General features: G+C 38.6%; 1 protein-coding gene across 3 annotated transcripts in view; it reads left to right on the forward strand.

The window, feature by feature from the left end:
* Positions 1-14,559, forward strand: part of Napb (NSF attachment protein beta) — a 49,143-nt gene that overhangs the window by 21,828 nt on the left and 12,756 nt on the right. Inside the window, exons 2-5 of one of the 3 annotated variants that reach the window (XM_076848901.2) lie at positions 3,529-3,608; positions 7,639-7,755; positions 9,621-9,667; positions 9,819-9,896. In XM_076848901.2, the coding sequence (XP_076705016.1) occupies positions 3,529-3,608; positions 7,639-7,755; positions 9,621-9,667; positions 9,819-9,896 (322 nt within the window). The remainder of the gene's footprint in view (positions 1-3,528; positions 3,609-7,638; positions 7,756-9,620; positions 9,668-9,818; positions 9,897-14,559) is intronic. The other 2 variants (XM_076848902.2, XM_076848903.2) reach the window with 2 other exon arrangements.

A 14,559-nucleotide genomic window follows, 5' to 3' on the forward strand; every position in this document is an offset into this window, starting at 1 on the left:
CAGAGAAATCAGTGGGCTTATTTTAAAGAAGTTCTTCAAAGGCTGCATTCCAGGTATGCCCTCATAGGGGGTCCCAGGTGTACTTGTTGGTGTGTTGAAATTCATTTGTTAATTTAGGAGATAGTCACTTCCTAGGTCTTCTGGTGACATCTCCTTTCAGTAGAGCACAGATAACACCAGGTACATTTGTACCCTGCCCCCAGGGTTAGGGAGGGGGCGGGGCGAGAGAGAAAAATGTTCCTTTTAAAATAAGCAGCAAGGGCTATACTCAAAAGGTAAAGTGGAGCACTGTTAAAATGATCTAAACAATTTTCATTAGGCCTCATCTCTTATCTTAAATAAATTCAACATGAGTTTTAGAAGGGATAAAGACATTCAAACCATAGCACCACACAACCACTCTGTCTCTATAGATTTGCCAACTGTAGACATTTAATGCAAGTGGAATCACAATGTAACTGGCTTCTTTCATTTAGTATGTTTTTAAAGCTCAACTTGTAACATGTTTTGGAACTACATTCCTTTTCATTGCCAGGTGATATTCTAATTGTATGTGTATACCACATTTTATGTATCTATTCATCAGTTTGTTACAGGGCTGGGACCTTCCAGGAACCTGAGGCAGCTCAAAGGCCCCTCTTGAAACCCCAATACTTGGGATCAAGTCAGAAAGATTTCAGACAAGTTGCTGAGAGTAACAGGCATAAGTTTATTAGAAGGAATAGAGGGTTAGAGAGTGGGTCCTCAGAGAGGAGGGGGACAGCTTGCCTCCTGGTGTGTCAGTTTTATTGAGAGTCCGTTGAAGCCAGGGGACAAAAAGACAGTCAGTATAGATAATAAATAATTTGGTCTGATCAAGAAGGTGGAGGCTGGTTGGAAAGGAAAGGAAATCAAATGCTGACATCTCCATAGCCCTTTCCCCCTACTCCTCCAACCTGCCTCAGAGATTATTCTCCCTGCTGGGCATTGTAAGAGTTGTTAATTAATGCCTCCAGAGCTGCTACCTTCCTAGGTCACTCCACTATTTGGCCCAGGATTGGGAGAGGAAAAAAGAAAGATAAGGGGGGCAGGAAGTAGAGGGCAGGAGAGCAAAAAATATCTAAAATATATAAAGGGGGCAGCACATACCACTTATTTGTATATCATCTCTGGACCCTTTCTTCCTCCAGGAAGAAATGTTTGTATCCTTTAAATACAACTTAACTTTCTGTGTTGCCTGGGGTTCAGTCTTCACATCTGGGGAAATGGAACTCTTTGTCATGTCACCGTTATTCACCATGGAAGTTTCCAGAGAGTCATTTACATCCAGGTTCATCTCTTTACTTTTGACTGACAGCAGGATGACATCAGACTTTCAAGTCCCCATTGCCGTGACAACTCTAAGTCACTTTGGGCCCATGCTGACAAGTCCTAATTGGAACTTATTCTTACAGATTATGTGGTTAGGAGGAATTATCCTTATATTTCTGAATTCTGGATTCTAGTCTTGTGTATAGGTCATAAAAATCCTACTTTAGAGTAACTTGTGTTCTTCTCAGCATTTCAGGGCCTGCATTTCTCCTACAGATAGCAGGTAGGTTGCTGAGAAACATTACACATATCCTATCCACTTAAGCCATGCAAGGGCTGCAGGTGAAAGCCCGTGAGGGTCAGCACATGGGCCCATTTTACAGAATTACTTCCTAACCTCATGTTCCCACTGCTCCTGCCTATGTGTCCTCTATCAAGTTGATGGACATTTGGGTTGTTTCCATTTTATGACTATTATGATGCATGTGTTATTGTGAACATTTGTGTACAAGTTTTTGTGTGCATTTGTGTTTTTATTTCTCTTGGATGTGTGCATAGGGGTAGAATTACTGGGTCACATGGTAACTCAGTGTTTAACCTTATGAGTGACTACCAAACCATTTTCCAAAATGACTCCACCATTTTACATTGCTACCAGTATTACGTGAGAGTTCCTTTCCCCCCAATCTTCCCCCAATACTCATCTTATTTGAATCTAGCCATCCTCAAGGAAGCCAAGTGGTATTGCCCACGTGGTTTTTGTTTGCATTTCTCTGATGGCTAATGATACTGACTTATATGATGTTGTCCTTGGTAACCACTAGTATACACTTTGGAAAAAAGTCTAATCAGACTTTTGCTTGTTTTAAAATTGGGTGGTTTTTATTATTTAGTAAGGGTTCTTTATACATATATATTCCTTATGAGGTGAATGATGTACAAATATTCCCAAAGGTTTTTATACCCTCAATGCATGGATCTAGTTTATAATAACCACACTGATTAAGGACATGCTTTGGGTGAAACTCTGCAATGGCACCTATATGTGGATTATTTCTTTTGCTTCTCATAATAACCTCAGTTTTTATGTATAAAAACTGTGGCACAAAGAAGTTAAAGAATTAGTTATTGCTCAAGATCTGGTTAGTCACACCTGGTCCTCCCTGTGTATTCAGCCTTGACTCTGCAATAGGACACATACAGGCACAGGGCTGCATGCCCTCAGCTGGAGCTCAGAGCTTATTAAGATCCTGGCACACGTTTGCACTCATTCATTTTCATATTGTGTCGAGTCTTTAGGTCAGCCTTGACCTCTCCTATCTGAGTCCTTAATGTCTATACTTCACTCTGAGTTTCTCATTATGTGTACTGTACAGTTAGGGTCTACTGGGTCTTGATTTTCCTCTGGTTATTTTATATTTATATAATGTGGATAGACAAGATAGGTAACTGTCTTTTATAGAGTAACTTTAGCTTAGTAAAAGCAAAATTGAATTAGGAAACTAGGGGGAATTACAAAAGATTAATTTTGGTTTTATGTAAGAAGAAATTTCTGAGCAGCTAAAACTGTCCCTCAGTGGAATCAGCTACGTGGTGAATAATTTTCCAGAACTGTGCGTATTTAAGCAGCAATGGAGGACACTGTGGTCAGGATATTGCAAAATGCAATTCTGTATTGAGTAGGGGCTATGCTGAGGCCACTTCTACATTAGAGAAGGGCTTACCTCTGGCAGGTAATACAGCATGGCACTTAGGTAATATAGCATGGCACTTGTCATCTGGCTTCAGATTTTATTTTTATTTTTAAATCTGAACAAATATAGAGGTAAACTCTTGAATAATACGGTAAAAGTATCTTAATCCTTCAAAATTCAGTCTCCTTTGGGAAAAATACTTCTAATTACTCAGATTGATAGACAACTTGAATTTTTCTAAATGGAAAGGACTTTGGTTAAGGGTATAGACTCTGGATTCAGTCTGATCTGTATTTGAGACTCATTTTTGTGGTATGAGCTATGTGGGTTTGGGCAGTGCCTTTACCATTGTATGCCTCAGTTTTCTTACCAGAAATGGGCATAGTAAGAGTATCTCTTCTGAACAGCTATAAAGATCCTCTAATGTTTGTGTGATGCATACTAAGTGCTCATTAAATGCTTGTTTCTTGAGGGAGGGAGGGAGGATGAGGGATGTAGATGGTTGTTAGAATTAAATGTGACCTCATGTTTAAATTTCTCTTAGAGGAAACACAAGAATAGAAGAGGCTTGTGAAATGTATACCAGAGCTGCAAATATGTTCAAGATGGCTAAAAATTGGAGTGGTATGTACAAATGTTTTGTTTGCTTGCTTTTTAGACAAATACTTTAAAATCATTTTGTGGAGAAAGTGACTTTTTGTATTCCCTGAAAGAGTGAGACTTCATGCCACGGAGATCCATCTCAGTCCTGCAAGGACTGCCATCTAAGTGAGCCAAGCTTGAAACCTGGCTTGAAGTTGAAGCACAGGGACAGTATCTATCTTAGTTTCTATAAGCCACCTAATATAGTAGGCTTGTGGTAATAACTAGAAAGAATTAAAATTGCATGGAATTAGGAAGAGTAATCTTTGTTTTTTACTAATGTGCTCAAATACATACAGTGCCAAAAGGAATGAAAGTTGTAGTGAAACTCATTGAAAACAGGTGGGATAAATAGAATTGCCTGGTTTTCTTTATCTAAGCATTAGTTGGGAATTTTTAACCATTACCTACTCTGAGATAAGTGATTGTGAGCCCATCAAGAATTGTTATGGGAGGAGTTGGGGATCTTCTCATAACCCCCAAGGATTTTTTTTTTTTTTAAGTAGTTCCTTTTACTCAGTGAAATTACACATAACAGAATTAGCAGGATTTTTCTTTTCATTCCTGAGAGGAGATGGTCCTTTCTAACACTGGTTTGAGGGGAAAAAAAAAAAATCATTTCACTTCCCCTTGAAACAGAGACATTTCAAGGCCAAATAAGGTATTTCTGAGTGAAGATGGCGATAACCTTAGACCAGAGCAGGGAATGTGGGTTTCTAGCTGTGGCTCATAACTTTAGTGTGTGGGAAAGTGGTTCTCTTACCTTCTATAAGCAATTTGTTTTCCCATTTCCCTTAAAGGCATACAATTTTAAAATTATTTCAAAGGAGAAAATGCTTTTGAGTTAGATAAATCTGAAAGGTTTCTTCTGGCTCTGAAGTTCTTTTTTAGGTTTAGTTTTATAGGTAGACTTTAGGTAAAAGGTAAAAATGGAGAAGAAAAAAGTATTGTCCCAGCATCCCCTCTTTTTTTTCAAATCCTATAATATAGGTGGAAAGTGTTCTTAGCAAAGAAGACCAGTCATTTATTTTATCTTGTGAGCAGATAGTCTACTCTTTGAAAAACTCATCTCAGAAACTGAGTTATATAATTTATCATTTATATAACTATGGGGGCTTTTAGTGTAGCCCGTCCCCCAGCCAGTTGTCTGTGGTGATGCACCCTGTATAGTCCACCTGACATCTCCATGCATTTGCACTTTCCCAGTTTGTCTTAATGACTTGAGGTTCATCAGCTTATATTCCAAAGAAGAGATGACCTCCTTATCACAGCCTTCAAGTACTGTCTCCTTCACCTCTGACCTCATCCTGATTACTCCCCTTGTGCTTCCACCTTGAAGCTTTTACTTATTCTGTTCTGTCTGCACTTCTCTGCTAAATAGAATGTGACCAGTTCCCTGCTTCCCTCAGGTCCTTTTTCAAATGACATTTTAACCAGCATTTCTCTGGCCATGCCTTTTAAAAATAACAATCTCCTTATTCCTAGAAACTCCCTTTTTTCCTCCAGTGCCCTGTCACTGTCTAGCAAAAATACATAGATTATGTGGTGTTTTAATCATTCATATTTATGTGTTTTATTATGTGGTGGTCCTCATTATAATGTAAACCTTGGAAGGCAGAGTGTTTGTGTTTTTTTAATCTCTGCCATATCTCAGGGCCTGGATTTGTGTCTGCAACATAATGGGTTCTTGGTATGTTTGTGAAGTGAATTAGTAAGTATTAGGCTCTGAAGTTAAACCCGTGTGGCTGTGGTAGTAGTCATGACACCTCTTGCATCTCTTGTAATTTTAAAAGTTCTTTAAAAAAAGTTATTTTATAATGATTAAGCTAATGCTTTTGATATTCATCTTTTGAGAGATCTTACTGACAGGTATTAGACCAGTTTTGCAAATGAGGAAACTTAGCCTGAGAAATTGAATGACATCCTGGAAGCTGTCATGTTAATGTATGCTCTTTTAATGATACTTACAATTCTGGCAAGACTGAATTGCCGTTATTAGTATCAATTGAAATGAGTGCTCAGAATGAAAAAGTAAGCCAGCTGCTAGTTTGAGATGGTAGGAACATGAAAATATAAAATTAAAGCACTTACTATTATCTGGGGAAATCGAGTTGCTCAAGAAAGCCTTAATATTGTGGTATTACATTCAGCAAGAGAAAGATAGAACATGATTAATTCTGGACAGTAAACATAAATTATTGAAAATGAAATGCTGGCAGGAGGGGGAGAGCGAAGTTGTAAGAAACAATAACATTTAAACATGCCAAAGCAGTGATCTAAGGATAGATTTGCTATAATAATAGAAATGTCCAACACTGGCATAACCTGAGCCAGGCCCTTCTAAACACTGTACTTAGTTCTAATTATTTCTACATTCTTGAAGGTAGAGCTCTCAAAGCTACTATTCAACTGGCATATTCCTGAACTGCTAGTCAGTAATTGGCTGCTTTTCTAAGTACCCCAGGTACCTCCCACAATCCTGGCAATGGCCTTGGCCCTCATTGGGATCCCCTGAGGCCTCATAATTTGCCATTAGCCCAATAGGGGTGCTCCAGTTCCAGCTCCAACCCTGAGGTCAACATCCACTTTGATTATCTCCTTTATTCTATTCCTGCTCCTTAGACTGAGTAAGTCCAAGATCAAAATGCCAGCAAATTTAGTGTATGGTGAAGGCTTGCTCTCCTGTCTAAGATGGCACTTTTTTTTTTTTTTTTTTTTTTAATATTTATTTATTTATTTATTTTAGTTATCGGCAGGCACAACATCTTTGTATATGGTGCTGAGGATCGAACCCGGGCCGCACGCATGCCAGGCGAGCACGCTACCACTTGAGCCACATCCCCAGCCCAAGATGGCACTTTTTTGTTGCATCCTCACATGGCAGAAAGGAGCATGTCACATCCTTTCAGCATTTTGGGGAAGGCAGGGTACCAGGGATTGAGCCCAGGGGCACTTAACCACTGAGCCACATCCCTATCCCTTTTTATTGTTTTATTTAGCGACAAGGTCTCCCTGGGTTGCTTAGGGCTTCTCCAAGTTGGTGAGGCTGGCTTTGAACTTGTAATCCTCCTGCCTCAGCCTCTTGTCTCAGCTCCTGACAGCATCTTTTTTAAGGGCATTAATCCCAATCGTGAGGGTACAGCCCTTGTGACTGAATCACTTGTTTAAAAAAGCCTCTTAATCACTTATTTAAGAGCCCAAGTCTTAACAGTATCACATTGGGTATTATATTCCAATATTTGAATTTGGTGGGAGACTCCTTAACATTTAGACCATAACAATACCCATCCCATGTCTTTCTGGGTACTCTTTTTATTGGAAACAGAGACATAGAGCAAGATCTGAACGTGGGCAGGTTGGCTCCAGAGTTTGTATGCTTCTTTTCCCTAGGATGGAAGTTTAGAAACCCATCTGAGAATTATGTACTTACCTCTGAAGAGGGGATTGGAATGAGGGATGCAGCTGAAACTTTAGCAGAATTGGATATTTTTATCTTACAAAGAAATTTAAAACATGTTTAGCATTAGCAATGGATACTACTTATGACTAATATTCTTAATCATGCTTTCCCTAGTAGAGCAGATTCAACAATGATAACTAAATCTATTGAAACATGAGTAAATAATCTTTGTCTCAGTGTTTTCCTTTTTTTAATTGTTTATAACTGGAAGCCCCTTGTCCATATTTATTTTATGATTTTGTAATAGAAATGAATAGGCCAGGTCTTGGCTATTGTCATTGATTGGCAGGTCAGAGATTGGAGTCTTATTGTCCAGAGGCACTTGGCAAGCCTACTGAAACTGAGATGGAGAAATTCTCTCACTTTTTGACTTGTTTTTAATTTGTTTTTGTTTTGTTTTGTTGTTTTTTTAATAAATACTTGAAGTGCTTGACCATATTATGTGTGCCTCTAACTGGAATTCAGGAAAATGTACCTTCTCTGGGTCCTTATCTGGCAGTTCTGGGGGAGGTATTTTCTTCTGTGTTTTAACTATGGCATTTTCTTCTCTAGCCGCAGGAAATGCGTTTTGTCAGGCTGCTAAGCTCCATATGCAACTTCAGAGCAAACATGACTCTGCTACTAGCTTTGTGGACGCCGGGAATGCTTATAAGAAGGCAGACCCTCAAGGTGAGGCAGCCCATCTCCCTCTCTGCCTAACTAACTAGCCAATGTTGCCTTCGATATCAAAGTCAGTGTGTCCTTTTCATTCCTACTATAGGAAATTTTTGTATTTAGGAATAATACAGAAATTTTGACAATTAGAAATTTTTATTATTTAATCATATGGGGGCTTTTATGAAAAGAAAATATTTTAAATTTATCCTCGCTATTTAGTTATCAATACTGTTTTCTTAAGTTCTATTTACATATTTTGGAGAATTGTTTGGAAATTACCTTTAATTTTATCTAAGACTTCTATTGTCTTGATTTTACAAAATATGTTCTTTATCATGTAGGGAAATTCTAATGTTTCCTTTCTCCTAATATTTAGTGAGTTTTAAGATACAGTTTGAGGAGATTGGATAAAAACATCTCTTGATCACACAGCATTCATTTGTGGTGTGTGTGTTTTTTTTGTTTGTTTTTTAAAGTATTTATTTTGAGCAAAGAATGAAATTAGATAAAGTAGTAAATTTTTGTAAAGGTTGTATAGTTAGCAATTACAAGTATTCATGACTTAACTCCCACCCATGTGCATGGATAGCCTTGAACCTCCCTTTTTGCTTTCAGTAGTCCCATCTTATTTAACATACAAATTTCAACTTTTGTAAATATGTCATAAAGAAATAAGATAACATCAAGGGCTTTTGTGTAAAGATTAATCACAGTTTAGTTTTTTCCAAAAGTGAAAAGCTGGGCACAGCCCACATGAACAGTAGGGGTAGAGTGGTAGACTTACAGTGCATCAATATTTTAGAATATGATGCAGGCATTAAAATTCCTGAGTCAAAGAATCCTTGGTAAATGTTCACATGTTAATTAAAGAACCACATGGGTGGGGGGGAAGAACCACAATGAGACCAATCCAATATTGCATGACCTAGATATTTGAAAAACGTTCATGCACATAGAAATGGATCCAAGAACACTGGAAAGAAAAGTTCATCAAATACTGATACTTAGTTTGAGTGGGACTATAGACAAATGTCTTTCTCTATATTTTTAAAGATATAACAGTGAGTTCATATTTTTTACATAGCTTAAAGGAAATTAATTTTAACTTTTGTTGTTTACTTTTCTAATTCTTCGGTCAAACTTTTCCACATTGCTGCCTCTTTCAGATCAAATACAATAAATTTGAAAGTGCCAATCACATGCCAGCAGTATAAATACTGCCATTTTGTGAGAGGGAAAATTTTTTGGCTGTTTTAGAAAATATAATTTATTAGCATTACCATTTATTGGATTTTTTTATTCCTTTTCCAGATATGTTAGTATACCAAAATTTAACATCTTTATGCATTATACACAGTGTTTAACTTCACTTAAGAGTTGTCTGAATAGGCATTTCAAGATGCTTTTGATTTGGAGACCATGAAGAATAGAAACTATTGAAATGATCTTTCTTGTGAAGTGATACTGTCTTCCAAAATTATTATATATCCATACAATATTAATGAAGAATACATTTACACTTAGTTATTAGCAGATATAATTTGTCAGTTTGGTGACAATCCCTATGGTCTTATTTTCTTTGTAATAGAGTATGTCATCTGAATGGAGTCCTCACTTTAAGGTTGAGAGTAACTATGAGCCACTATTACTCCAGCCACACCTCCTTAAGTTATACTGTAGCTGCCAGGAACAAAGCCATGCTGGTGTATCTAGATTTGTGCATGATTAGTATTTACTTCTCACTAACTGACCTGCCCACCCTTCACCCCAAATTGTACCTCATTAACGTTCTAATAACAGCCAAGAAGACAGGCTCACCTGAACCCTCTTTGACTGAATGGATTTTTCATTGTTTTTCTTAAATGCCCACGCTTCAGAGGCTATCAACTGCTTAAATGCAGCCATCGACATTTACACAGACATGGTAAGACATTACATTGCTTGAGCGGCTGTGGGGTGGAGTCCTTGAGATGGCTTAGAGTTGTATCTTTTTATTTTATTTTTTTTCCTGTTCCCAAAATGATTGGCATTCAAATAGGTAAAATATGTGTGTGACACTGGTTTTTCCCCCCTAGGGAAGGTTTACAATTGCGGCCAAGCATCACATCACTATTGCTGAGATCTATGAGACTGAGCTTGTAGACATTGAGAAGGTAAGCACTGGTCATAACTCCTCATTAACTTGATGTGAAGCAAGTGGGGAGTTGGATGCCAGGAGCCCTCCTCTCCTAGCTGACTTCAGTTGTATACAGAGGGCTTCCTAGGTACTTCATGGGTGTGACTGCCTTCCTAGAGTGAGTGTGTAACACACAAGAGCTGGTTAGATTTATTGAACTACCCATTATTTGTACACTCGTACACTCACTCAGCATAGCTGCTTGAATATCATCTGTGTAGTCCAGACCTTGCTCCGAACTACAGATTCCTACCTGCACCTGCCTGCTGCTAGGTTTTCCACTTGGGTCCAGCAACATCTCAAAGCTAGCAGATCTGAAATTGGATTTTGATCTAAAGGGCTACTGCCCCCACCTTGCTTCCCTCTAAATGGAAGGCTTTCTTGTCCTGTCTCTTACTCTACATTCAACCTATGAGCCAGTTCTGTGGGCACTGTCCTTAGTGCTTTTGAGTCTCAGCACTTCTCACTGCATTATTGTTCCCCAGCTTGACTTGATCACTGCAGGAACCTTCTAACCAGTTTCCTGCTTCTACTTCCTCCTTCCCCTCATTTTTGAGCCCTCATGCAACAGAGTAACCAGAGTGATCTTTGTCAGTAGTATATCAGATTCTGTTTCTCTATGGCTACAATCTTTGGTTGGGTCTCTCTTCATTCAGGAACATCTGGAATCTTGCATATAGTCTTCATGGCCCTCCTGAATTACTCCTCCCACCCCACCTATGCTCCTCATGCCCTTCTGGAACCTCCTTTCTCTACTCTCCTCCCCTGCTCTGGCTGTAGGACCTTTGCAGTGATGATTCCTCTACCTGAACAACTCTCCCTTAGATGTCCTGATGGCTAACTTCTCATATCCTTCATGTCTACGTGGTTAACATCCCCCATGCCTTTCAATTTTTGTTAATTTATCACATTTTCTATGGGGATTATCATGACCACCTATTTGGAATTATAACTCCAGCCCATCAGGAATACTTAACCAGACTGCCCACATCTCTCTCAAGTTTTTCTCTTGTTTTGCAGCACTGGTGTGGCTTATATCATGCTCTACCATATGCTTGCTTATGCTTGCATCTTTCCCTTTACTAGACTAAGTGCCTGAATCAACAGAGAGTTTTGTCTCTGCTTTTCTATTAGGTCCAAAGGGCCCAGAACTCTGGACATAGTAGTCTCTAAATAAACATTTGTTAAATGAAAACCATGCCCCAGTGTCTGGCTTAGCAAACTGGGGAAGAGTCCTGGGGGCAGTATAGAAGTTGTACTCTCGTGGTTCACATTTGCCTTTCAGACTTCATGCTGACATCCACCTTTTGGTTATTGAGTTCAAAACTTGCTACATAATATTCTTTAGCCTCCCCTACCCTATAATTGCCATCTTACTTGAGAAATCACTCTGATCTTGACCACATCAGAGCTACCCTGTGCATTGGTGTGTGAACCTTCTTTGGAAAGTTATCTGCAAATCCTGGAGGAAGGTAATGGAGCCTGGACCCAAGCTCTTAGTTGTTCCCTGGTGTGGGATTAATGATGAGTCAGGAAAGAGACATGTCTGGTACGGCTAGGGTCTTTCTTTGGTCAGAGTCTGGGATGGGCATAGTATCTTTATTGAGGTTGAGTGAGTCTTCAGGCAATGTGCAGGGTATTTCCTGGTTTAAGTACTCTAGTAGACCAGGACATTGGCATTATGCCATTTTTGCCACCAGAGCATGATCTGACAGTAACTTCACTATATGGTCTCCATAAAATTAAGGGTGAATACATACTCTTTTCCTCTTTAAAAAATAAATTAAAAAATTAAAAACCTGAATAGTGCTGGCAGCTTCTGAAAACCTACACCAATTTATGTGTCCCTGCCACTCTGAGGATTGACCAGTAGGTGGCACCCTCTTTCACTGATATGTCCTGTCCTGTTAAAACCAATTACCCTAATGTAACTTATATGAAATTTTTACAAATGAATTTATTCTCTTTTAATTCTTTCCAGTGTCCGTCCACTGATTCATTCACAGTTTTAGCTATTGGAGAGTGAAGTTTGAAATTTCATAAACTCAGTTGTCTCAACTTGATAAAGTAAAATATTGAACCACATAATAAATAAGTCTTCCTTTAGGTGATCTCTTAAATGATCCAGAGGAACTATGACTCATTTCTGTTTTCAGCTTCTGAGCACACAGCAGGTTCATAGTAGGTTTTGTTTGACAGTATTTGTTCTGAAAGAATAGCTCCTTAAGGCTATTCACCCACACAGTGGACTCTTAAGCATGAAATTATCAGATACAACTGATTTCTAGTATTTAAGAATCTATTTGTGCCTGGTAAACTTTAATACATGTTAAAGTTCCACACTAAATGTAAATATCCAAAGATTATATTCAGTTACCTCTTTCAAACTTTTCTGTGGAAGCAGTGCATATGCATGTTTCCTTTCAAGTCTAATCTCTGTCAAAATTATGAATTTGATAATTAGTTTAATTAGCATTATTTTTAAAAAAAGTCTTCTTTTACTAATATATGTAGTTGTAGTTTACAGTGCTAACATTTTGCTATACCAGCCATTCTCATTACTTAATAATATTAAGTTAAACCAAATTCCCAGCATTTGTACATTTCCCCCTGGAACTGCCCCCATGCCACCACCACACCACGCAGCTGTTCCATATGGCTCAGCTCAATCCTTATCATTGATTTCTGATAAGAACTAGGAAGTCAAATAGCTCTCCTCTCTGTCCCAGGAAGAGTATTTCTTTGTAGAAAGACTTGGTTATGTTTTTCATGACTTATCAATTTATTACAATGGGAAATGATGCTAAATACTTCAGAGAATGAAGACAATTAAAAAGACTTTCTTGAGGGGTGGGGAAAGACTTTTGTGCATGCTAATTAAGCACACACTCTTACCATTGAGCTTCACTACCAGCCCAAGATGGTTTTTGTTTTACTAATCATATTTATTGAAAAACTTCTGGGCTGGGGATGTGGCTCAAGCGGTAGCGCGCTCGCCTGGCATGCGTGCGGCCGGGGTTTGATCCTCAGCACCACATGTTGTGTCCGCCAAATACTAAAAAATAAATATTAAAAAAAAATTTTCTCTCACTCTCTCTCTCTCTTTTTTTTTTTTAAAGAGAGAGGGAAAGAGAGAGAGAGAGAATTTTAATATTTATTTTTTAGTTATCGGCGGACACAACATCTTTGTTTTTCTTTGTATGTGGTGCTGAGGATCGAACCCGGGCCGCACACATGCCAGGCGAGCGCGCTACCGCTTGAGCCACATCCCCAGCCCTCTCACTCTCTCTTAACTTCTTCTGGTACTTCATATTAATCAAAATATTGGCAGTAGTTTAATAGGCACCTTTATTTGTAATGTCATTTGCATTTATTCCCTTACCATCTATTCATTGAGCACCTGTCATGTGCTAGGCATTATAATAGGCTCAGGGATATAATATTGAGCAATAGCCCCAGTACCTGTTCTCACTGAGCTTACATTGCAGTGGAAGAAGATGTATATTCAACCAGATAATCCCACTTGTGTGTACATGATAACTCTGAGAAGTGTTCTAAAGGAATATATTCTTCCAGACACTTCTGTATGAGTGTACACTTGCAAAAAGAAGATCACAGTGGGGCAGGGGATGTGGCTTAAGTGGTGGCATGCTCGCCTGGCATGCGTGTGGCCCAGGTTCGATCCTCAGCACCACATACAAACAAAGATGTGTCCGCCGAAAAAAACTAAAAAATAAATATTAAAAATTTTCTCTCTCTCAAAAAAAAAAGAAGAAGATCACAGTGTAACTGTTCTTTGATAACTGTAGGGTTTTTTCCCCCACATATTTTATTGGTGCATTGGTACATAATGATAGGATTTGTTATTACATATTCATACATGAACGCAATAAAACAATATAATTTGGACATTATCACTCCCCAGATAACTGTGACGGTTTTTTGTGGGGGAGGCTAGTTACCAGGAATTGAACTCAGGGGCACTCAGCCACAGAGCCACATCCCCAGCCCTGTTTTGCATTTTATTTAGAGACAGGGTCTCACTGAGCTGCTTAGTGCCTTGCCACTGTTGAGGCTGGCTTTGAACTTGAGATCTTCCTGTGTCAGCCTTCCAGTCACTGGAATTACAGGCATGCACCAACATGTCCAGCTTGATAACTGTTTTAAAACTTAGTATTTTATGAAGAACTTTCTATCTTAATACTTTCTCTCCTTACTTTCAATCATAGTCCAATAGCCCAGCATATCTAACCACTTACATTGTATCTAATTATTCTTATTATAAATTACACTGAGAAAATCTGTTCAGGAGCATATTAATTAGCATAGTTAATGACAGAAACAGTAGACTCAAACATAATTATTGAAAATTATTCAAGGTGAATGCTCCATAATACAGATACTAGGATAGTGCTGACCCTGCCGCATACCTCCCATGACTTCAGAGTTGCTCTGCTCATGGCCACTACCTCCTGCAGGAAGGCAGAGGCCTGTGGACTTTATGGGCCAGTTCTATTTGCTTCTTGTCAGCTCCCTATTCCAAAGTGGAATTCTAACATAATTCCCTAGCCTGTTGTTTTATTATTCCTATGCCTGTTTCTTAACCCATGAAGAGCTGCCTTGACGCCATCAAAATGATG

The sequence above is a fragment of the Callospermophilus lateralis genome, chromosome 3, assembly GCF_048772815.1.
Source record: "Callospermophilus lateralis isolate mCalLat2 chromosome 3, mCalLat2.hap1, whole genome shotgun sequence".
Taxonomy (NCBI): Eukaryota; Metazoa; Chordata; class Mammalia; order Rodentia; family Sciuridae; genus Callospermophilus; species Callospermophilus lateralis.